A 24,561-nucleotide genomic window follows, 5' to 3' on the forward strand; every position below is an offset into this window, starting at 1 on the left:
TTAACGTTTCAGTCGTTACCCACCCATGCCCGTGATAAATCACACACATATTAAAAACATTCTAACTGAACTCTTTGTCCTGCACTGGTTCAGGTACCCACAGGTCTCTGGAGTGTATTTTAAATTTTTCCAGTCTGGAGGGTGGTTTCAGATTTTTGCATTTTTAAGACCCAAAAATTCGTCTAAATGAAAGGCACTTCCGATAAAATATGTTGTTATTTTTACCCGCAAGCGTTCTTTTGTAAACAGGCCCTTAACATGTTTTATGCTTTTTTATTTTTTATTTTTTTTTATGCTTCCTCCGTTTTTGAGTCTCCCCTCTCTTTGCCTCCCGCTTTAAGTGACTCCTCCTTCAGAGCGCTATCACATTAAAATCAGAGTCCATCCTGCTAATGAAACTACTGCACATCTTACAGACTCTTACAACCAACCACAAGAAGAGTTCGAACAGGGCCTGGGAGAAATCTCTAAAATACTCAAACATGGATGGATCACTAAAACCCAGCAGTGGAAGAGTTGGTTGGAACAGTTTAATGGAGTGTTCACCAATAAATAAAAGGTAATCCTTGTTTGATTCTTTCAATTGATTTTTCAATTAAAAAGAAAACTGCAAAATTCACAAGAAAAATTACAAGAAAATAGTTTGATTTTCCAATTTCCAATTTGAAAATATTAAACTACTGGAGCATAATGTTTCTATCATGATTCCCTCAAGTTAAAACGTTGTATCCTTGGGAAATACTCTCACATTGCTCCTTCAGTGTAGCAGAATTTCTTTCAGATTTCGTTATTACTAGAAAGGCATTACAAAATCTCTCAGTAACTGGTTCACATGACAACGATAAATACAATAAAGCCATTAAAACAAATCAATAAATAGAAAATTACGACAGTGTGAAGTGCTTTCTGTCACTTTCTCCACTCATATCCTCACACATGGAAACCCAATCTCCTGTGTGACCTTAGCCTTCATCACTCCTCATCCTCTCTCGTACGCTCTTGGTGATATCCAGCCACACATCCAGCAGGTTACACACACAGCTCTTCTCCAGTTTCCTAATAGATGTCTTGACATATTTATCCTCCTGCATGTCAAAGCTGGTTGGGAGCCCTCACTAAGTCTATGCTTTGGGGTGATAAAGCATCCCTGTTCGCTTTCCGTCTCTCATATCAATGCCTCATATCTTTAAGAAGCCATCTTTTCAAACTCTTTAGTGCCAAATAGATTTTCTCCTGATCGATGACAGAAGAAAGAAAGTGGTGGAGCTGTTAAAAATGTGTTTATTTTAACTGGCCAAGGTCCTGTGACACTTGGGGATAATTTCAAAACTTATTGTGCGTATAACAGGTTTTGATGTTTTTCTGATTATTATTTGGTTCAGTGGGATAATATCGTAAATATTTATCATAGTTTTACATCAGTTAAGCAGCAGTTTGTGGAAAAAAGCTGAAAAGTAATGGCCCTAAAGGAAGTAAATAAGTATGTAAGTACAGAAAATAATACAGAAAGTAGGAATGAAATCGAAAAACACCAAAAATTCCATCCAAAACACATAGAGAGACAAAAAATTGATTGAAAAAATTGTAGTTTTGTAGTTTAATCATAATTATTATTTGTAATCTAGACAAGTTTTGGGCTTTGTTAACATCTTGGTTGTGGAATTATCTCTGTCACTGTGTCTGAATGTCGACGCTGTTCCCTACTTATACAGTATTTAGGGGTCACGACATTTTTAGTGGTGTCCGAATGTCTAGCAGGTAAAAATGTAGTGTACTCACAAATTCCCACAATGCAGCTTTAGTGGTTACTATGGATCTATATTTGCAGCTCATGTCCAACTATGAAGTCAATTATAAACTTCACCAAAATAAAAAGAAAAAAGTTTTTAGTCAAATGTAAAATGAGGACTCTAACACGTACACTTTAAATATTTGAACATATGGGTGTGGTAAGCTTTTCACCGTGACATACTCAGATCATTTTCCCAAACAAAGTGGCCACTCCGGTGTGGAATCTGACATGAGTGATAACCTCTGGTCCCCTCCTCACACAGGGCCCTTTCAGAGGCACTGAGCCATGGACACTTGGGTTTGTATTATAAGCCCCTCAGCTACACAGGGTTAATGACGCACACTGTTGAAGGTGTAAACAGCCAGTGTCAGGGAAGGTGACAGAGGAGCAGACTCTTGTAAATGCTATCATGCATCAGAGGATATGATGTTATTGCAGCAGTTTTTGGTTTCTTAAAGAGTTGTGCTATTGCCTAATTAGTAAAGACTTAGTGACTGTAAGTTAGACAATCATAGGAGATTTTAAGTTCATTTAATATTATGCAATTCTCAACTTCATGATTCTTTTTAGCTCTTTTTACTTTGGTTTGGTTGTGTATAGGGTGACCAGATGTCCCCATTTACCTGGGACAGACCCAGTTTTGAGTTTTGTCCCGTGTCACAGCAGATTTCCAAAATCACTGATTTGTCCCAGTTTTATACAAGAAATGTCCTTGTGTCCCTATTTCTGACCAAATTGGTCTAAACCAGGTCTAAACCAAGACTAAACTAAGATTAAACTACATCAGGCCTAAACCAGGACTAAAACAGGACTATTACAATTTTTGATTAATTTGATCCCCACGGGAGTAAGGGTGTGCAAAAATACCGAAATACTGATATATATATCACATTGTTTAATATGATGATACAGAATGGATATTGTGGGCTGCTGTGTTGATATATCGCCAGGATAATTTTTTTTGTATTTTACTAAATTATTTTGTTACAGCGTTACAGTTTTGTTGCTTGTTTAGAGGAAGGAAACTCGTTTATGCAACACATTTGACATTTTTGCTCTTTTAAATGATTGTATTATTAAATGTTTGTATTTCATATTCACTTTGCACAAGAAGTGGTTTAACAAAGACTTTTAGTATCACAGCCATGATTTAGCCTTTACTTTTTATTGAACTGTACTGAATTGTTTTGAAATATATCGTATCGAATTGAAAGTGCACTGTGTCAAGATATGTATCGTATCGTCAACATCCAGCCCTAGTAAAGAGGAGCATAAATTGTCATTTGTTTTGCCAAAATACAGAAATTTGTGTTTATGAATACAGAGAAATGCAGTGACTGAAGTCCCTCAGATTATGACATGTCACAAGGATGCACAATCTTACACGCTCTTTTCACATTTTAGACCAGCCATCCCAACCCGACTGTGTCCCAGTTTAGAATTTTGAAAATCTGGCCACCCTAGTTGTGTAATCCAGGTGTTAAGGGCATACAGTGTATAAATAGAAAGCAGAAATGGGAGGGCTTCTGGCTCCATCGATTCTGTTTCCAATTGACTTTACATTGGAAAATTGTCACCCCTCTCTATGTAACTGCTGCAGTGAGTCATTTTGGCCTTAAAATGTTGGTATTAATCCGCTCTACATGATTCTGGTATTTTTATTTCACTATTTTGGCCATAAATATTCCTAAAATGGAAATGGCTCCATATCCGCTCCTCTAACAGCTGACCTTGTGAGCTTCATTTGATGGCACACTCCCACAGCCTACTTTTTTATACAGTCTATGGTCAGGGGTAGTCTTGTAACAGCAATGTAGTGGTGGTGCAATGGTTAGGATTCACTACCACTCAACAAGAAGGGCATAGGTTCAAATCTCAGAGGGGGCGGGGTTTTCATGAGTTGATTAATAATAATAGATTTTATTCCTATTGCACTTTACATTTGAAAACAGTACTACAGTTACTTAAAATCACACACAGCATAGCAACTGTGTGTAAGTTTCCCCTCAGAGTCCTGCATGGGGCCATTTTTGGAGACCCGACTTCAAGAATTACAATCGTGAAATGAAATGAAACAGTTGCGCTTTCTTCAGTACGAATATGAATTCACAGACATGACTCGACTGTCATCACTTCACAGGCATTATTGAGCAGAAGAAACACTGATCGAGATAACAGACTTTTGTGCCACACACGCCATGGACTGAACCAAGACTAACTTAGGACTGATTCCAGGACTAAACCAGGACTGAACTAAAACTGAAAACCAGGACTAAACCAGAACTGAACTAGAACTCACTGCTGGAACAGGCTTGGAGGTGCACCCGCGTAGACTGTTGGGTGACTGCAGGCGAAAGGACCAGCACAGAGCTCCGCGCCCCACAGAGGTAAGTGCAGCTGTCGCCTGATCGTGCTTTGAGGACACCCTGCTCCACGGGCTCAGGGTTCTCTCTCTTAAGTCCAAGATTAATCCTGTTTTAGACCTGATTTAGACCTGGTGTATTTCTGGTGTAGTCCTGGTTTAGTCTTGACCCACCTTACGTAATTACTACCCTCCCAAATACCAGCCCGTAAAATTCCATAATGTTAAAACCCCCTTGTTTCAACAACTATTTGCCCATACCTGTCGGGTACTCACAGTGCAGGACTCTGCTTCCCCTGGCCTCTGGTAGTGCACATAGTATCATTTATTTGCTTGTAAATACATAATGCTGGGAAGCTCTTTAAACTTGATGATAAAGATAGTTACAACAAGTATAATAGGGGGAATAAAACAACAACTTTGCCCCAAAAATAGCAATGACTATCTAACTACATCTACGTAAGACCACAACAGGGCTACAAACACTGAGTTCAAATGAAAGTCATTTGCTAGGTTCTGATGTGCTGCCTCCAGGTTGAACACTTAATGACTATGGTGTCTATGAATAGAGATCCTCGCCTGCTGGGCTAGGTGAATATTTTCAAATAAATTATAGCTTTTATTGGTGTCTAAGCAATCAACTACCTCTGCAAAGATCATTAATATGAAAGCATTACACTCTGCTGCAGGCTACAGTCTAAAATGCTGAGATAAAGCTGGTATTTTTTATTGGTATAACAAGTAGTATAGTCTAATTATTTTCAAAGTGTGATGCAAATCTCTTTAAAACGACCAAAATGGCTCTAAATTCTAAGAAAAGGTTTCGTAGATTAAAGCTTCAAGGACACCTCATGCTAAGATCTGAAAGCCTGAAATCATTTAAAAGCTAACAATATACAATAAAAAACAACATTTTGTATGTGATTTTTGTGTGGTAGTACTATATTATTTGCCTGGCCTCCATTGAACTCTCCTTGCATTTTTCTGTAGTTCATCAGGAAGGCTGACCAGGTTACTTTTGTCATTACATTTATTTTATGGAGTGAACAGCTCAGAGGGTATTTGATTTGATGAAAAATGTTATAAGCTAACCATAGACTGTATAAAGAAGTGGACTAAGGGAGTGTGACGTCACCCATCGCGTTCCGCTTCAGTCAAATGAAGCTCATGAGGCTTGCAGTTATCGGGAGAATTTGGAGCTTCCATATGGAGTTCCATATTAGGAATAGGAATTTATTAACGGACAAAATGGTGAAATAAAAATACCAGGATCATATAGAGCGGGTTAATACGAAGATTTTAATATTGAAATGACAAGTCTCACAGCAGCAGTTACAGAGAAAGGGTTGACAATTTCTCAATCAGTGTTGCCAGCCCAATTTCTTTTGACTACGTTGGGTTGGAGATGGGAAGCCTTAGACAGGCAGATAATGTCTGGGCTACTTTCAACACGTTTGGAGGGTTTTTATTTTCACAGCAATCAACGCGATACGCAATAACGCAATAATGCAATAACACAATAACATGAGGAACTGTATGGGACTTTCACTCCTGTCCAATCTTATGGAAGTGCGTTTCGGCCTGTGCACAAAGAAATGGACGTCTGCTACGTTCAGACCTCCCTGGCAACTGTTGGAGAGAATAAATTCTTCAATAGACCTTTTTCACAACGGCCGGAAGTACCTTGATGTAGGTTAAACGTCACTTACGTTAATGCTTTTCTGTGGCAAAATATCTGTGGAAATGTCTGGCGTATTTTCCACCAGCTTCATAAATCTGCCCCATCAACAAATCTTCATCCAACAAGGTTGACAAAGGACAAATTCTGTCCATGAAGAATTTATCCACAACTATCAAGGTAAGAAAGACAAAAACATAAAGGCTAATAACGACTAGCATTAGCAAACTACTCCTGAGCAAAACTAACATTATGGTCATGAATAAAACAGAAGTAACTTTATAATTCAGACAGATTCTACAATTAAAATTAAAAATTCATTTCATGATGTAGAAATTAGCATACACAGAGAGGTTTGTGCAGTTTAAACGTTAGACATGTAATCTGTGAACATCTGTAGCATTCAAACTGCACAAATCTCTCTGTCTATGCTAATAATTTTAATTATAGAACCAGTCTGAGTTACTTATTAATAAATGACTTATTACTTATGTTTTATTCATGACCATGTTAGTTTTGCTCAGGAGTAAAGGAGGAGGATAAATGAAAATGCTGTTCTACATTTAACATGTTTTCTCAATAGTGGCAATGTTTTTAAAAAGTCAAAGGAGATGGAAGTTCCTGCATGAACACTAGCGGGTTAGTTATGTCCATTTATATATACCGTCTATGAGGCTAACACAACTTTAGCAACAATCTGAAACACTGCAGTCATTATGATACACCAAGCAACACCATAACCCGAAATGCATTCAACGCCATTCTTATCTACTCCTACAAGATCTCCTCCTCGCCCCTTTACTTTACCTGAGAAAGTCATAACAGCAGATCACAGACAAGCCGAGCAGCAGCATCTGATGGAGGACACTTTTCCCACGGCTGCTGTCTCCAGTCAGCCCCAAACTCCTCAGTCTATCAAAACAACCAGCGTGTGTGGCTGTGCATGCTAGCTACTATCACCTCAAGACTCTGAAGCAAGGTGCCCTCTGTGTTATAAAAGTGGGAACAGGCACTGTGGAGATAGTGATTATGTGAGGACGTGAGGAGACAAAGGCTGAGATGGGCGGGTTATCTGAGTTCTGGATGACTGGCAGACACAGACAGAGCAGAGGAGAGCAGAGCAGAGAGGAGACAGGGGGCTACTGTAGGTCTAAACCACAAAACTACTTTCTCACGGGGTGGATCGGGAGACAAGACAATGTGTATGGTGCAAGAATTAAAAGTGCACTTTGTCATTTTTTTTATTAGGGGGTCTGTCGCCTGCTTTTTCCACAGATATGATCTTTGCCCAGTGCATGGCATTAAACATATATTTGTATTTTTGTTCTGTGGTGACCAAAGTCTTCTATGTAAATCTAAACTGAGCAGGGTCTCATGTAGCCAGGCTGGCACCACCTAGTGCCTCCACTCAATTTCATTTCTCTCCAGCGACTAGGTCAGGAATCGGAATACACTAGACCACAGGTGTCAAACATAAGGCCTGGGGGCCAGATCCGGCCCTCTATGACCTTTAATCTGGCCCTTGGCTGATTTTGTACTAAAATATTTTAATTATATTTTCTATTAAAATATTGGTAATTTTCTGTGCCGCTTAGCATAGCAGTGTCTCCAGCGCCTCTGTACGTGGCCCCTCCCACCAGAGCAGCACAAATGAAGACTTGTCTCTTTCCAAACGCTCTTAAAGGACGATCGTTTTGACCTCATCAGCAAAATGTCAAAAATGAGAAAAGTGGACGCCAAGTGCAGGATTTCCCAAGAAAATTTACTTATTCCTCTTTGCATACAAGTTAATGTTAAAACATTGTGTTAAAATTGCATTTTTCTTAAAGTTTCAGGTTGTTCATAATATTATAATATTTTGTTAAAAAAAAAAGAGTTCATCAATTAAAAAAGATTTCTGCAATAGATTTGCATTTCTCTGCACAAATATTTGAACTTATTGCTATTTTGGGGGTTTATATGCCATGAGTTTCCTGATCCGGCCCCTTTGGGATCAAAGTAGGCCGGGTAAGGCCCCCAGACCAAAATGAGTTTGACACCCCTGCACTAGACGGTTTGCAAGAACCCTGGAAGTTGTAGATCAAGCACCGGCCAATCAGAGAAGAGCTGTGAAGCCATGACATCAAACTCAAGCGCCTGTCTGGATCCCTTTTGTGGTAGCACAGCAGTAAACAAAGCGTCGAGATGGATGTAGACGAAGACAGACATTCTGTGTTGGCAACGATTCCTGAGATCGAGGATTTAAAGCTGGAATGAAGGAAAGAGAATGTTTGGTGAATTTTATCAAGGGGAAAGATGTTACTGCCCTCCTTCCTACAGAACATTACATACACCATAACCAAATTTAAAAAAGTAAACAAGGGTCAGATGGTTTCTATGAAGTGAAACCAGCTGATGAATCAGGTTACGTCTCATGTGCCTCTTTAGACTTCACAGACTGTATATAAGACTGTATATACTTGAGCTGGTGGTGTCCCTTGTTTGTCTCCATGAAAATAGATAAGTTTATACCAGGCAAAGCAATAACACTTTCATTTTTCATCAAGCATGTGCTGGACCCTCCAGCACAAAAACTTGCATAGGTCACCCTGCTATGGTGATGCTCGCAGCGTAGTGATATAAAACACTAATTAACAATACTACCTGTACAGTTCTACTGAAATAATACACAGCAGTTTGACACTGGAATTGTCCCTGACCATGGTATAATCAGTTTTTTTGTTTTGTTTTTTAAGGTTAATAAATAAATACACGTCACTAATGATGAAAAACTATCTACTTTATTTATTTGTAACATTTTCTCAAATTTAAAAGTTTGTTTATATCAGGGTCCCATTGCGTGATAGAGCCACCATCCAATCACTGCAGTTTAGTCAAGAAGTTTAGCCTCCCTGAACTTATTTCCCTGGCACATTGTCTGTAAAAGTAACTCTCTTTTTCATTATCTGCTTTTGGAGTGAGCGGAAATCCATTTTAGACTTTAATTAAATGCTTGGAATAAATTGTGAAGCTTTAAATATAGTCACTGCTTCTCCAGATATCAGGCTTCTACCTAAATGAAAAACTGCATTGGATTTCTATTGCTGCTGAAGTTTAGTTATATTGAATAAACAATAGTGAATGTGCATATACGTGTGTTATTGTATTCGCTTAAAGGTCTTATATTACACAAAATTGACTCTTATGAGCTTTTAGCCATGTTGTAATATTGTTACCTCCTCAAAACCATACCTGGAGTTGTGTTGGGCTTAGATGGATGGATGTTTGAGTAAGTCTTTATTATTAACCTACATCTACATCTCCAAAGCTCAAAATGCTCTGTGCCATGTCATGAAGTGGAAGTTTTGAAGTTATCAGCTGTGAATGAAACAAAACAACTCCATATATGTTTTTGAGGAGAAAACAACATTATAACGTAGATCAGAAAGTAGAATAATATGAACCTCTAAGTGTGACAGGGAAAACTAAACGCTCTGACTAAACGCAGTATTTGAATGGACTCATAATGCATAGCCATGAGTTTTAATTAGCTGGCAATGGTGCACTTGGTAATTAAAACAGATTGTTGGAACAAATGCCATTGCCTGCTGTTGTGCCATAGTTAGCCCATACACAAACATATGCTTTATTAGTAACAATAAAAACAGCATTCTCTGCACATCTATCAATCTGTGCTGTTAAACAATGGATTGATATTTGGGGATTGTAAAGTTTAGACTCATTTTCATATAACCATTTCATTCTCTTTCACTCTTTCTCTCGGTTGGATCTTTTAACTACTAAATGTAAAATTTGACACTGAGCAATGACACTGAGCGTAATCTACACCAGATGCCCTTCCTAACATGCCTGAGGAAATAATTCTGAAAAATCTATGCAATTACTGAAGCAGTTTTATCAAGGTTGACTTTCTTATGGCTTTTTAAAGTCTTTTTAACCAAGAGGTCCACAGCCAATCCACTGTCAGTAAAGGCATGCAGTGGAACAAAGAAATAAGAAAAATCAAAACAAAATCATCTTGGTACATTTGTGATATTGTCCACTGCTAAATTGATATTATTTTTATTTAGATTTCTTACAACAGAGTCAAGGAAACCCTTTCTTCCAAATGCAATTCTATTCCTCCTATAACAACTTTATAAACCACTGAAAGACTGTTTTGTGTGCCTCATATAAACAACTCCTTCCAGCATTATTTACAAATTGTCTTTTTTTTTTTTTTAATGCTTCTGCTGTGTGGTTGGCAGTTCAATCCCAGATCTAACAACTAGAGCATACAGGCAGTTTGTCCTTGAGCAAGACACTTCATCTGTCATAGTATAAATCATCATAAACAAACAGCTTCAGTTCTGCAACTCCTAGTTCCCTCATATTGATTGATTTATTGATTCCTTTATTGTTATTTAATGGTAAACAAAAACAATTATCAACTCTGTCTGATGCAGACACAGACAAGATCGCACTGTGAAGCCAAGACACTGTACATACAGTATGACAAAACACATCATTAGGTCCTGAAGGATCACAACATTTATGGCAGAGAATTGTTTATGCCATCGCAATGACTTTGACCATCAAATGTGCTCATGCTGACACACCTCTGCTCTGAGACAGCAATGTTGTAGGAAAAAACTGCGTGTCTTGACTATCCTCTATCCGTCAGCCCTTAAAAGTTGCTTACATATCAAAGCAGAGTGACTTTTGTTTTTGTGCTAATCAAGACAATACAGAGTTTCCTGTGTGGTTAGGACAGTTGTGTCTGCTGAGGCTTTGCATATTCTAATGCAGGGGTCTCCAACCATTTTCCTCCAGTGAGCTACCTTTATAAAACAAAAATGCCATAGAGCTACTAGTTATAGCAGTCACAAGAAGTTCAGTATACAGTATAACAGAGCCACAGCAAGCCTTAGATGAAGTACAGTTAGATTAGGGTGACCAGATGTCCCGATTTATTCGGGATAGTCCCAGTTTTGAGCCTTGTGTCCCCTGTCCCAGCAGATTTATACAAAACCAGTGATTTGTCCCAGTTTTATACAAGAAATGTCCCAGGTGTCACTATTTTTGACCAATTTGATCCCTGTCAACAGTAAAGAGAGGCATACATTGCCCTTTGTTTAGGTAAAATACAGAAAAGCTGCTTAAAAATGACCAAAACACAAAGAAAATGTCACTAGTCATGAATGGACAGAGTGCAGAAAAGTTTTCCTTAATTACACACTCGTTTCACAATTCTGTTATTACCAACCACCTCAAACAAGGGATGTCTTTTTGTTGGTTTTGAAAATCCGGTCACCCTATGTTAGATGCCTGTAAGGCATAAACTTTATCCTTTTATTAGTGAACAAAGTTTGGCATTCAAATGATACATGTACAATTGTCATTAATCAAATTTGACTTATTCAGGACAATACATGTAATTCAGAAATCCCCTGGATATGATTTGATTGGAAGGAGGTGGAGAGCTACCAGAGACAGGTTGGAGATTCCTGTTCTAATGACTGGTCTGATTCTCAGGTAGAAATCACATTAATTTACACAAAGACAGATTGAGAAAAGTCTTTCTACTATATAAATTTCCATCACAGAGACTCCACACTATTTAATGAACGTTATGGACCAATTTGGTTGCGTTGTATATATTTTGTATTCCGTTAATTCTTTTCTAATTCTACTGTGGACTGAATCATATTTTTGTCTGAAATAAAGAATAATAATAATTGGAGAAGAACTATTTTTTAGCCTTGAAATGTGCTTATCATCACTATGTAAATATAACCTTATCTAAATTAATATAAACTTTTTCACCATTTCATAGTTTATTCTGCAAACGGACGATTCCAACTTTAATTATTCGTTTAGTTTTGACATTGTGCATTTTTAACACACAAATATGCACATAATGAAATCTTAAACGCAACTGTCTTCTGCTCAGCGGGGAACTCATCTGATGAAGTGGCATTACAATTACAGTGACATGCATTTAATCACACCTCCAGTTATCATTAATGCTTCCTGTGTCAAATTAGTACAAACGAAACGCTCACTTTCTCCTCGGGATTAGCTTTTATCCCTTTAGCATCCAAATGGCTTTAACACCTTTGATAGCAATGAGATAAGGAGGCTAGGCTAACTTGTCACATCCAATCAACATTTCATGCATTTATAGTTGGCACAGTTGGAGCAAACTTGTGAAATGGCCCCTCCAACTATCTTTCTACAGCCCAGGGAGCGTCGAAGTGGACTTGATGGTAACTACGTGAGACAGAAGTGGCGAGAGCAAGGGGAGTTTGACACCGCATGCCCTCTCATCACGCCCTAGTATATATTGCTCAGTGTTACTCGTGCACACTAGCTCCACGTCTCCCCGTCCCCTCCCGTCTGTGAGTTATAATGTGTTTTTGTCACGGCTTGTATCCAGCCACAATAAAAGCAAATCAGGTTAGGACACAGAGGGTTATGAGGCTAGCTGTTTGTTGGTGAGGATGGTCAAGGAAATTCTATAGACAGAATGAAAGAAAGAGATCCGAAAGAAATTGTTGGATTATTGACAGGGGGCTTTACAATTGTTCCAAAATGCAATAAATAAAAATGCAATGCAGACTTATTTTTTGTACCTAGCTTTATGTATTCTGTGTGTATATGTGGGTAAAACTGTACATGTTTGTGTGAGGTGTATGATTGTGTGTGGTCGGGCAGTTGTGGAGGTGGATGATCATGTGGGACCGTTTTTAATAACAGCAAAAGTGAAAAGTGCTTCATAAATAAAGTGAATAATGATTGGAATTGCATCAAAGTTAGGTGTTGAGGCTTATAATATGACAGCTATATATAGCAAGTTGGCAGGCTTTGGTTTGCCATAAACAACTGACACTGAATAAAAATACATAAGGCCAATATAAAAAATAATAATAAAGTTAATTTTTTTGTAGGGTTAACAAGGCATATCTGCCAGTCATGAACTCTCTTTATGTTTTCTGCACATCACATAATTGCTCAGCATTAAAAATGTTTTTGTTAGATTAAGAAGCTAGTGGTTGAGTGAAGAGAAAAAGTAAAGACTTTATAAAAATAAGACCTCCCAGAGAGGAAAGGAGCTTTGAAAAGCTGTAAATGTGGTTTGTGTTTAGTGGCAGGTGTATCAGAGCCAGGGAACCATGTGTTTACACAATGTGAGAGAACAGTTATTTACAGCAGGGCAAGTCAAGTGTACTCCAAGACAATACGAAAAATGTCACTTCATGATTTTACACTCACTGGATAAAGTCAGTGGGCTGTCAAATGCATGCTGTTTTATATTAGAGTTAAAATTATATTATATTAGAGTTATATTAGAGTTTAAAGTATGCAGACTATGCCAAGAAATAAGAAATAAGAACATATATATATATATATTTATTTTTACTTTAGCAAATGACATTTAATATGAGATGTACGGTGGAAGTCAAGAAAATACTAGTTAATAGCAGTATAGATAGTATAGATTCTGTATGTTAATGTTATTATTAATGTCAGATTTGTTTTGTTCTTAAGGTCTTTTAATTTTTTAGTAAATTGCAAAGTCGATGTCTTTCCTCCTGGTGAAAGTCGGTCAGACAGCTCCGCTGTGTGGCCACACGATGTTACTGCAGCAGCCGGAGCGTTTACAGCTGCTAGGCAACAGTCCCAGTCACTGTGAACTCACTTGTAGCGGACTCACTTCACTTCAGGACCTAAACATGGAGAAATCTGGAAAGGAAATGAAAGATTTGGTTAAAGAAAATGCCATTCACATCGAAACAATAAAGAAGGAGCGCAGGCACCAAACACTGTTCACGGAGTTCAGCCTGAATCCACGCACGAAACGTGAGTAGTCCGTCTGTGCGTCTGTTAGATCACCCATGCTGTATGCAAACAGCGTTAGCAGACGACACACAGGCCTGCTGTTACAAGATGAAATCGTATTTTAGTAGTTTATTTTGGACCCATGGAGACACCTGTCTCTCTTTTGGTTGTTCTGCACAGTCATTTAGGCCTCTGTTCCCACTTTCCACACAAAAGGAACCTTTTCAGTCACGATAAGAGTGGGATTTAAATATCTTGGAAAATATAATATTCCACTTTCTCACAGAGAAATAAAGACTTTTTGGTATATATAGGCATTCAAACCTATAGCTATTCTAATTTACAATTAATAAAACACTAAACATTAAATCAATTCAACAATTTGAGGTGGTCATCCTAAATGATCCTCTTTCAGAAAGTTTTCCTCACACACTCCTCTCTTCACAGTCCATGTCCTGCCTGATAAACCCATGTCCAGGAAACCCCCGGAGGTGGTCACAGAGAACGGCAAGTGGCTTATTGATAAATATTTTGTAATAGTAACCTACTATTAAATATAATAATATAACAACCTGGAACTCGTTAACACATGTTGACTAAAGGTGCACTATGCAACTTTTCTTGATGGTTGACGCTGTCTCCTGCAAGCCTCATCTACATTATATTATAATTTATTTGCCTGGACTGCACACACATTAGATCAGTGGAGAAGTGACCCCGCTTGCACTTAGAATACACCATTTTCAAAATATTCTGGAGCACACTTGTAATTAAATAGATTTAAAATAGACAAGTTTAATCCCAAACTGGAACATTCCAGGCTAAACAATAACATATCCATGGAGAAAACCTTTTCCAAATAAAGGTACATAATGCACCTAGACCTGACTGCTAGACACCACCACAGTAACTTTGTCTGATGCATTTATGTTCTAGCTGATTTTATCAAAGCTTTTCATAAGGCTCGAGAGGAACCCACCAAAAAATACAGCATGCCACAGACAGAGAGCCAGGAGATGGGCTGGGTCTCTACTCCTCTGGTGAGAATGACAAACATGTGCCTTTCATATTTTATATCGTTTGATCACTAATTGTCCTGTTACTTTCAGATAATTGTGGACCGCACTGACCGAAGATTTAACTTTAATCGACTGAGCACAGATGTCACCATTCACAAGGAGCTGGCTCTTCGAAAAGGAGCTTAATGAAATAACATGTTCACCTGGAAAATCTTCAGTATTTTTATTATTCCAATAGTTGATCATGAAAAAAAAAAAAAAAAAATCACAGTATATGGAAGTATTTGCAAGTTAGAATAATGAGAAAAACTGCAGTATTAAGAACTGTGAATTTGAGTCAAAGCATACCCAACAGCAGACACAATTTAATGTAATGGCATACCAATTAATAATTAATGAAGATTTGGGATTTTTACAATGTGCACTTCACCTTCAACAGTACAGCAAATTGCAAGAAATGATGGGTGATAATATTTGTATGCAATTCCGTTTCCTGTCCGTAAATATTCCTCTTAGAAGGCTTTCAGAGGCTGTCCTGGTTCTCTGGTTCCTTCTTTTGGGAACCATATAAAAACATTTTTGTGAAGTCCGCAATCAGCTTCAATCCTCAAAGGACATATATATATATCAAACATGTATAAAATCCCACTTTAAGTCCATGTTTAGCTTAGTGGCTAGTATGCACCAAGCCTCATGACCGATTTTTCATTTTTCTTCTGACTGACTTGCCCGGACGTTTCTGAGGAAAAAGATATTAAAACACAGTATTAGTTAAATGTACAATATGTAACTTTTTGGTTGGAGGCCTGCCACCTGCTTGTTTCTATGATATGTCATTGCTCTGCCTGGAATGTTGCAATTAAAACAGCTCTACCTTAGTTTTATTCAATTACAGATGTTTTTACTGCTCAAAGTACCGTATTTTTCGGGCTGTTAGACACGCTCTTAAGCCTCTAACCCCATCAAAAAACGTCCGCGCGCCCCACAATCCAGAGCGCCCCATACACGAATCCACTCGAGTGTCCCAGCACGACTTCAGTAAACTACAAAGCCACACCAGCCACAGCGCACGCAAACACGCAAGGAGCAGACAGCCACCGTGCAACGAAAAACACCCGCAGCCACACTCCACACAGATGAGGAACGGCATAGCACCCTCCCTATGCGCCACAATTGAACCATCGAACTGTTGTGTTTCGTTTAAAGTCCAGTGCGATTTATTTGTGAAAAAAGTTCTAAAATAGACCATTTAATGACAGTGCGTCTTGTAATCCAGAGCGCCTAATAGCTTGTAAAATATGGTACCTTAAAAAAACAGGCATTCTGACTGTGCAGGGTTGCCTCTCCACAGATCTAACCTGTAACTTGGTCTGGTTTGGTCTCCATAATGATAAAAAGGTTTAATACCATACTAGAAAACATTCCAGACAATGCAATAACATCTCCACGGAGAAAAGCATTTGACGGACCCTCCACCAAAAAAGTTACACAATGCACCTTTAATAATTACGACTACTAGCATTTTTATTTAGCAGTTAAAACAACAACTGCCTTTAAACCTTGATACTCACATTCTGTTTGCCACCTTTTCCTTTCTTTCCTCCTTTTGAACCTTTCCCGTGGGCGACTTTAGCTCGAAAACTGGATACGTCATTGTAGCTCTCTTTGGTGTTCCACTTTGTTCCACTCTTTTTTCCACCAAAACCAAACTTCTGGTCTTTGAATTTCCTCTTTGCATTGGGCCTGTGTAGTTGTTATATTAATGTTAATAATGATTAAAAACTAAAATGCAAATCTACAAGACAAAATAAACTGTTCATTTCTTACCCCTTTTTATTTGCTGCTTTCTTTGAGACCTGAGAAGGTTCTTTGCCTGCTTTCTGGTCTCCTTCCAAAAATTCCAATTTGTCTGTCATTCCTAAAAATAAATAAAACATTAAGCCACATGATTCTCTCTCTCTTGCAATTCAGCAATTATGTGTATATATATATATGTATATGTATATATGTGTGTGTGTGTGTATATATATTACCTTTCTGATATTTTTTCACAGCTGACATCATAGCCTTCTTCTCCTTCTGTCTCTTCTGCATCACCTCAATTTGAACCTAGACACACAAATATGTATTAAATACTGTGGTTTAGTAATTCAAAACACCAAGTGAAATTTCCAAACATTAATTACACCAATCAAAAACCTGTGTTTTCTAACCAACCTTTTTGCCAAACTTCCTTTGTTCACGAAGCTGTTTAGCCTTTTCTGACCGTTCTATTATGCTCTGTTTTGCAATAAGCTTTTCCGAATCTGTAAAACAAAAACACTATCAGCACAATTGATTTTCAAAAATATGTTGCAAAAACACATAAGAACAGAAAGGACAGTACCGACCTTCTGCATCTGTTGGTCAGATTTTGCCATCTCTGCAAAATAGTCATCAGGCCTCTTTGTGGCAATGCCATGTTTGTTTAGAAGTGGCAACGCTTGTAAGACTGTAGCTTGAGCCTGACGATAACTGCAAGTAAAGTGTACATTTAAAAAATTGCATTGGCATGTGAGTAAGTGTGATGTTATTTATATTACTATGTCCATTTAATTCCTAATTCTGCACAATAAAAGCAATATAAATGCATTGTATGTTTTTAAATTATAGCACATTCCTAGGTAGTCAATTTTGAAAATACAAATTTAGCCCTTTCCTTTCAGTGCTGCTCTAGACTTTACAGCAGTGCAGATCTAGATATGGAACTTGTCAGGTGCATGTATTGACTTTGAACATTTCCAAAAATAAAAAGAACAGATATCAATGAGCACTGGCCAAGTGGTACTTACAAAAACATTTCTCTTTCAAAGTCGTCATCTGCATTTATTTCTTTGTTTGAAGGTTTAGGCTCTCTCCCTTCAGCTTTTGCCAAAACATCTTCAGCAGGTAAGTTTGTGAAGTCTAACCGCTCCACCCAGGGCAGCTCTTTACGAAAGTCTGCAAGGCACTGCTTCAGACCCTCCTGTTCACAGCACAGAGTCAAAAACAAATTGCACAATGCAAAACAATATTATTTCATTCCCTGCAGTTGGTAAAATTGTCACAAGAAGTGTTATTTACCACATTGTTTGAAAACTTCTTCTCTTTATCAACCATCACATTCATGCCAGGTTTAAGCAGACCTTTGGAAAAAGCTTCTTGGAGCTGAAAAACACAACAGCGGAAAACATATTTATTGTAACCATACACCAAATTATGCATAAGGCAGCACGCATCCATGAGAGTAGATTTAGTAATAAACTGAACGACGCTCGGTTGTTAATCACATTTACCGGTGAATTTTTTAAATGTTTTATTTAGCTTAAACATTAATTTGACCCATCATGTTATGTCTTTCTCGTCGTTAACCACTACAGTTCGCATAGCCTTCGTGTTAGCATGCTAATGAAAACTAACCTCTCCATCTGATAATTCACTGCCCTCTTCCTCCTCCTCTGAGTCCGGGCCGAGCTCTGCGTGCTCTTCTGTCGTCTCCATTATGTCACTGTCGATAATCATAAGGAACTGTTCTGAAATATGAAATCTAAACACACTGCTTCAGTCCTGCACGCCACACATGTACAGAGAATTTCACGTGGAGCGGAAGCTGCTAGATACAACATCCGGTTTATGCGGGTTGCCAGATCAGTTTTCCGTTTTCAGTAGCCTACAAGAAACCTTCCATGTTTTCGATGGCATACTTACTAAACCAGCCAGGCGTTTAAATTAAACTACCGTAAATAAAATAAGCCTGATGATTGATTGATTAATTAATTTAATACAAGTATAAACGTTCTTTGTTTCTTTCTTTCTTTATACAATCGTACACAATTAGGTCAAGTAATGTGCTTAAAGTTTGCACAGCTTCCAATATATCTGTATTTATAGCACAAGGATGACCAAAGTGCTTTACAAATTCAAAGCTTAATTGAATAAATAAATAAATATAAATAAATATATATATATATATATATATATATATATATATATATATATATATATATATATATATATATATATATATATATATATATATATATATATATATATATATATATATTATTTATTTATTTATTTATTTATTTTTTATTGTGTTGTGTTGTGTTGTGAGTCCAAGTCCTTTGATTCTGAGTATTTGCCTATAGGCTACCGAGTCCCGATCCGATACTTCTAATCTATAACATCGTAAAATAAACAAAGAGGAAAGAATAAGATGCAGGATGTGTGCGGGATCAGATTGTATTGATTTCATGTGTTGTATTTGGGCTGAAATTGAAATCAAATGTCCAAAACTCAAATGTTTTTAGTAACTTATCTAACCATGCACCATCATTGTTGAAAATCTTGGCTTTTCAAGTCTGGTCTTGGAAAGTGTAACTTAGTAAACTTAATGAACTGGACACAACAGGAACCAGACCAGAATCAGATCAGACCTGAGACTAGACTCTGCATAATCTATAGTTTGTACATTTGATATTATATGGAAGCCTGTGCATTACATTTGAAACATTTAGGCTCGTCTATGAAATCCAAATAATACAAAATCTTTCCAAATTAAAATGAGATAACAGAAGCCCCACATCCTCTCTCCCCCGGCCGCCCCCACTCCCCCGCACCGCCACCACATCCACAAACCCACATATTACATCCACAAACCCACATATTGCCAGCTCCGCTGCGCAGCAGCCGTGCGATGATGCCGTCGGCCGCGTAGGTGTGAACACGGGCCACAGAACCACAGGTAACAAGGCCCAAGCACGGCACGTCTCAAAAGTCCCCGCGTAAGTGCGCCTTGCTATGTAACCATAGGAACCGTTACCATAGCAACCATTACCATAGCAACCGTTACCATATCAACAGTTACCATAGAAACCATTACCACAGTAACTGTTACCATAACAACTGTCACCATAGCAACCGTTACCATACAACTGTTACTATAGCAACCATTACCATAACAACTGTAAGCTATGAGTGTCAACTGAACGTCTTTTGTCATTTGGAGGCAGTTTGGGGCCAAAACGTGACATGGCCAAAAATGACATTTTTCGACAGGACCGGCCCTGTCTTTTCAGTTCAAATTTGACCAAATTTTCAAAATTGTCCAAAGTGGCTGGGGGTTAAGGTTAGGGTTAGGGTAATTTTTGGCCATGTCAAGTTTGGGCCCCAAATGTGCCTAAACTCTTAACCCTAACCCTAAATAGGCGGCAAGGTCAAAATTTCGTCACTCTGTCTAATACAGTTCATGAGTATTGATCATTGTAATTATTACCACCATTCCTCACCATAACCCCACTAAACCTAACCCTAACCTCTAACCCTAACAAAAAACCTTAAACCTTTACACTAACTCAGACCATGTTAGGTTTTGGCCCCAAACTGAATCCAAATGACAAAAGATGCTCTAATGTGGACATCTGGGGTGGTCTGAGGTTTTTTGGGAAGTTTCCAGCCAGTTTGGAGCATTTTGAAAATTTGCTGAAATTTGAGCCGAAACCTGACATGGCTGGTCCTGACGAAAACATGTAATTTTTGGCCATGTCAGGTTTTGGCCCCAAACTGCCTCCAAATGACAAAAGATGCTCGAATATGGACATCTGGGGTGGTCTGAGATTGTTTGGGGACATTTCCAGCCAGTTTGGGGCATTTTGAAAATTTGGTCAAATTTGAGCCGAAACCTGACATGGCCGGTCCTGACAAAAAATTTCATTTTTGGCCATGTCAGGTTTTGGCCCCAAACTGCCTCCAAATGACAAAAGACGCTCTAATATGGACACTGGGTTGGGGTTTAGGGTTATGTTTAGGGTTAGGGTTATTTCCGGTTAGGGTTAGGGTAGGGTTAGTGTTAGGGTTAGAGGTTAGAGTTAGGGGTTAGGGTTTGGGTTAGGAATTGGGGTAATATCCACAATACTTGGTCATCCTATTTTAGGGTTAAGGTTACAGTTAAAGTTGGGGTTGGGGCTATGGTTAGAGTTTACAATTAGGGCTACTTTTAAGCTTGGAGTTAAATTTAGGGTTAGGCCTAGCATTAGGGTTTGGGCTAGGGGTTAGAGTTGTGGTTGAGGTTTGCGGTTATTAGGGTTATTGTGGGTTTCTCTGTTCCAGGGTGCGGCGTAGGTGCACGCAAGGGCCTATCATTGCCACTTGCAGCTATATTATTAATATCATGTGTAGGGGCCAAAATGCACCTCCTGCCACTGTGTGGCACTGTGTCTTTGTTTTCTGTGGGTTGTTGCCTATTTAAGACCATTAATTAGCAATGCCAGGTGTTACAAATTGATGAAGAACAGTCTTTTGACCGTGTTCACAGCTCATGCTAAAATAAAGGAATATTTGAGGTTTTACTGGAGTTTTGGGCTCATTTATATGAAAACACGCATCAGAAATACCATTTAAAATTTGCATCCTAGAGGCTTGTGTGGCATAGGGCCACACTGCCCCTATATTATGATTATTAAAACAACTTCTTGAGACATGTTTGTAAAATTTATTAAAATTTTTTTATTGTAGTAAGCAAACTTTCAGAATGGGGGGGGGTTGTTTTTGTTTCATGCCGTTGGACTCTAAATCTATGCTGACAGAATAAGTAGCATACGTGTGTCTTCATCCCTCACATGCTAGCCTCCCTGCAAATGTAGACCCCAGATGTACAACACAAAGAAATACACGGCAACATTTCAAAATTTCTGACGCCCTTCCTTGGGTGAGTGTGGCATGTGGCTGCATGCTCCAGTTAAATCATTCCTTGGCCATGTGTACAGCGGTGTTTCACTTTCGTGTATGCACTATTGACTACATACAGCAGGGGGCAAAATTTGTGTATGTGTGTGTGCGTGTGTGTGTGTATGTATGTATGTCTATATATATATATATATATATATATATATATATATATATATATATATATATGGCTCTGTCTCCCTCTGGTGGTCAAAGCTGATGGTACATATGTGGTGGTCAGTGCAGACACATGGTGCACACACACATACACACGTGCTCTATGTATAGGTCCATTTGACCTGGTCACATAAAAGCCATGTGACCTGGCATTACGTTGTCTCCGTTCTTTGAAAACAGTTTTAACCCCACAGGGGTACATTTGCACATTTAATTTGAGGATAGCATAAGGGATAAAGCAACACACAGTTTGCAGAGGTCAGTCTCATTACACCCCATATTGAATGTAAACAGTTTTTGACGTCTAATGAAAATTTAAGCACCACATTTACCCTTTCTAGTTGTGTTCCTTATCTCCTCTTTTCTCCTGGCCTCTGTCTCATCTGTGCATCCCCCCTTCTCCTCTCGTCTTTTGGCCTCTATCTCATCTGTGCATCCTCCCTTCTGCACCTGACAATGATTAGAGCCGAAAACACAAATGAATGGGAGGGAGCCGGGTTGCCAGCTCAGACAGAGGACATCCACAGAATCTTTAAGGGAAATGCGACGTCAACTTCTATCAGCGCTAAAAAGCCTGTGAGCACAGAGCAGCAGCGCCGGGCCCATGCATAATCACCTTATTATATCCCTTTGAATAGAAAAGTGAATTGATCTGATTAGAAGGGGGAGAAGAGGGGAGAGTGGGAGGGAGGGAGGGAGAGAGAGAGGGGGGATGCAGAGGAGAAGGAGTGGAGAAAGGATGGAGGAAGTTAAAGGAACAAAGATGGGAGGATTTGCTATTGACAATGTCCTTTGAGTTTACTGTAGACACTGAGTGTATCTTGAAGACCTCCAAAAAGGCAGTGATCCAGAGTCACATGGAAAAACTTATAGTTCAACCAATGCTTTACTTTATGTAAGTTTTTTCTGCCTCATACAAACAATTATTATTCATAAAAGTTAAATACTGAGAAATTTAGTCTTCACTGTTTGTCACTATATTTTTTTTATTTAAAGGTGTAACTTTTCTGGTGGAGGGTCTGCCAACTGCTTGTTTTCATGGAGATATTATTGTTTTGCCTTGATTACACTTAGTAATCACAATAGAGACAGGTTAATGGTCAGATCTGTGGAGAAGCAAGCCTGCATGTAAAGAATCGTGTTTGAGCTATAAAACATCTGTAACTGAACCAATATCAGGGAAATATTGTGGAACATTCCAGGAAAGAAGTAACATCTCCATGGAGAAAAACAAGTAGAAGATCCACCTTTGAAGTTACATAGTGCACCCTTAATTATTTTGTGTTAATCTCAAGAATATATTTTGAGTTAGGCTACTCAAATTGTATATCTTCATTTTATACAAATAATTCATATGCAAACAGGTGAAATATTTATTTAGAGTCAACATTCATTTTATGAGAGTAATTGATGACAAAGAAATTGAATCAGCGACCCACCCAGCTGAAATTTGTATAATCTTTGTGAAACTATAGCTCAACTAACACAATAAAGTAAATGTCATTAAACCAGTTTTTGGATATTTTGACATCAGAATAATTTGGGGTTAATTTGGGGAGGGGGGGGGCCCAGCCTGAAAACTTTGGTGACCCCTGTACTAAGCAATCACTGCAGAAAATAGAAAATTTTACATGTTGCAAAGTAGTTGTTTAGAGACACCTGGTGGTGAAAGTGTAAATTACATCTCCAGTCTTCAAACCTTCTCAGACGTTCATATCAAAAATGTGAACACAGTGTATTGGTTTGCAAATATTGGAGACTGCTTGTTGTGTTCAAGGTCAAACAATAGGATGTGTCTGCAGATATGCTGATGGAGACCAAGATTCAGTAGTCCAAGCTTCAGAACTACAAACATTAGATAAGAAGAGTTATAAGAACAGTTTATGAATATTATTTGTGTATGTGTATATATATATATATATATATATATATATATATATATATATATATATATATATATATATATATATATATCTTTGTCTTGTATTAATCAAGGATTCATAAATTCTGTGTGTGTTAATTCCCAGGTAACACATAACAATATGCTTAATAAATTGAGGCAAACTCAGATATTTACAATTATCACAATACAAAAAAAAGTTTCAATAGTGGGACGCTGATTGTGTTGTAATAGCACCTTGAACGAGGACTGACTTAATGAGGGGAGTAAAGGCAGGGGAGACTCAGAGGGTTAAAGAGAAAGTGAAACAACTTGCATTGTTTGTGGTAAATATAGCCCAAGTTACTTATTGCAAGTAGTCCAAGTTACAGGGCAGAGGAAACAACCGCTTACAGTAAGAATGCATGTTTTTCAAGCTATAAAAAGACCTTTCATTTAATGATTGCAAGACAGTTAAAGTTAAATGCCATACTGTGGAACATTTCAAGCAAGGTAATAGCAACAGTATGAGACAAGGAGATGTTACATAGTGCCCTTTACTGTTCCATATATCATTATAAATGCTCACTTTTGCCTCCATGTCTCTTATCTAGAGGTCAAAAGGCTTTCAAGTTTCCATTTCACCTTGTTGACTCCAGCCCCCTGCACCCTAAGTGTCCAGTCAATACTCGATCTTGTTCTATTCTGCCCAAAAATCTGGTTTCATTCTCACACATGCATTAAGCTCTAGTCAGCGCTTCTCAGGTAGGCGCTGCAGTAGATCATAATTACAGCCAATCACAGCGCAGCATTCAGCCTGTTATTTCCTGCCACACAGACAGTTAGTCCATCTGTCCAGCCTGGGCCTTCTGTGTTTGGCTAACTCTGTCTCTGTATCACGGCTACTTCTTGGAATCAGTCGTTGTTTACTCAGTCTAAAGAGTGAGTGAAAGGGTGTTATTGAGTTTCTTATCCTTCTGAACCAATCTTCCTTTTTAAATGGTAAATGTTTTATATAAGGCTTTTTTATGGAGTAAGAAAGCTGTCAGAAATATTTGTGCGCATAAAATAGAAATCCGTGCGTATTTGGGA

The 24,561-nt window shown here is 38.2% G+C and overlaps 2 protein-coding genes across 2 annotated transcripts; one reads left to right on the top strand and one right to left on the bottom strand.

Annotated features, from left to right (window-relative positions):
* The first annotated feature begins 13,407 nt into the window (after positions 1 to 13,407).
* cfap144 (cilia and flagella associated protein 144) lies at positions 13,408 to 14,858 on the top strand. Its single transcript, XM_020938088.2, has 4 exons — positions 13,408 to 13,674; positions 14,101 to 14,160; positions 14,590 to 14,693; positions 14,763 to 14,858. Exons 1-4 carry the CDS (start codon positions 13,449 to 13,451, stop codon positions 14,856 to 14,858), a joined length of 486 nt encoding a protein of 161 aa, XP_020793747.2. The 5' UTR covers positions 13,408 to 13,448.
* Positions 14,859 to 14,880: 22 nt separating this feature from the next.
* On the bottom strand, positions 14,881 to 18,307 carry ebna1bp2 (EBNA1 binding protein 2). The gene is made up of 9 exons (XM_055164910.1): positions 18,111 to 18,307; positions 17,775 to 17,858; positions 17,504 to 17,676; positions 17,059 to 17,186; positions 16,890 to 16,978; positions 16,706 to 16,781; positions 16,500 to 16,590; positions 16,244 to 16,415; positions 14,881 to 15,411 (listed from the first exon to the last, which is right to left on the bottom strand). The coding sequence occupies exons 1-9, from the start codon at positions 18,210 to 18,212 to the stop codon at positions 15,364 to 15,366; spliced, it is 963 nt and encodes a 320-aa protein (XP_055020885.1). The 5' UTR covers positions 18,213 to 18,307; the 3' UTR covers positions 14,881 to 15,363.
* Positions 18,308 to 24,561: the final 6,254 nt, after the last annotated feature.

Source organism: Boleophthalmus pectinirostris, unplaced genomic scaffold (assembly GCF_026225935.1).
Source record: "Boleophthalmus pectinirostris isolate CB_2022bp ecotype Guang Dong unplaced genomic scaffold, ASM2622593v1 HiC_scaffold_7, whole genome shotgun sequence".
Taxonomy (NCBI): Eukaryota; Metazoa; Chordata; class Actinopteri; order Gobiiformes; family Gobiidae; genus Boleophthalmus; species Boleophthalmus pectinirostris.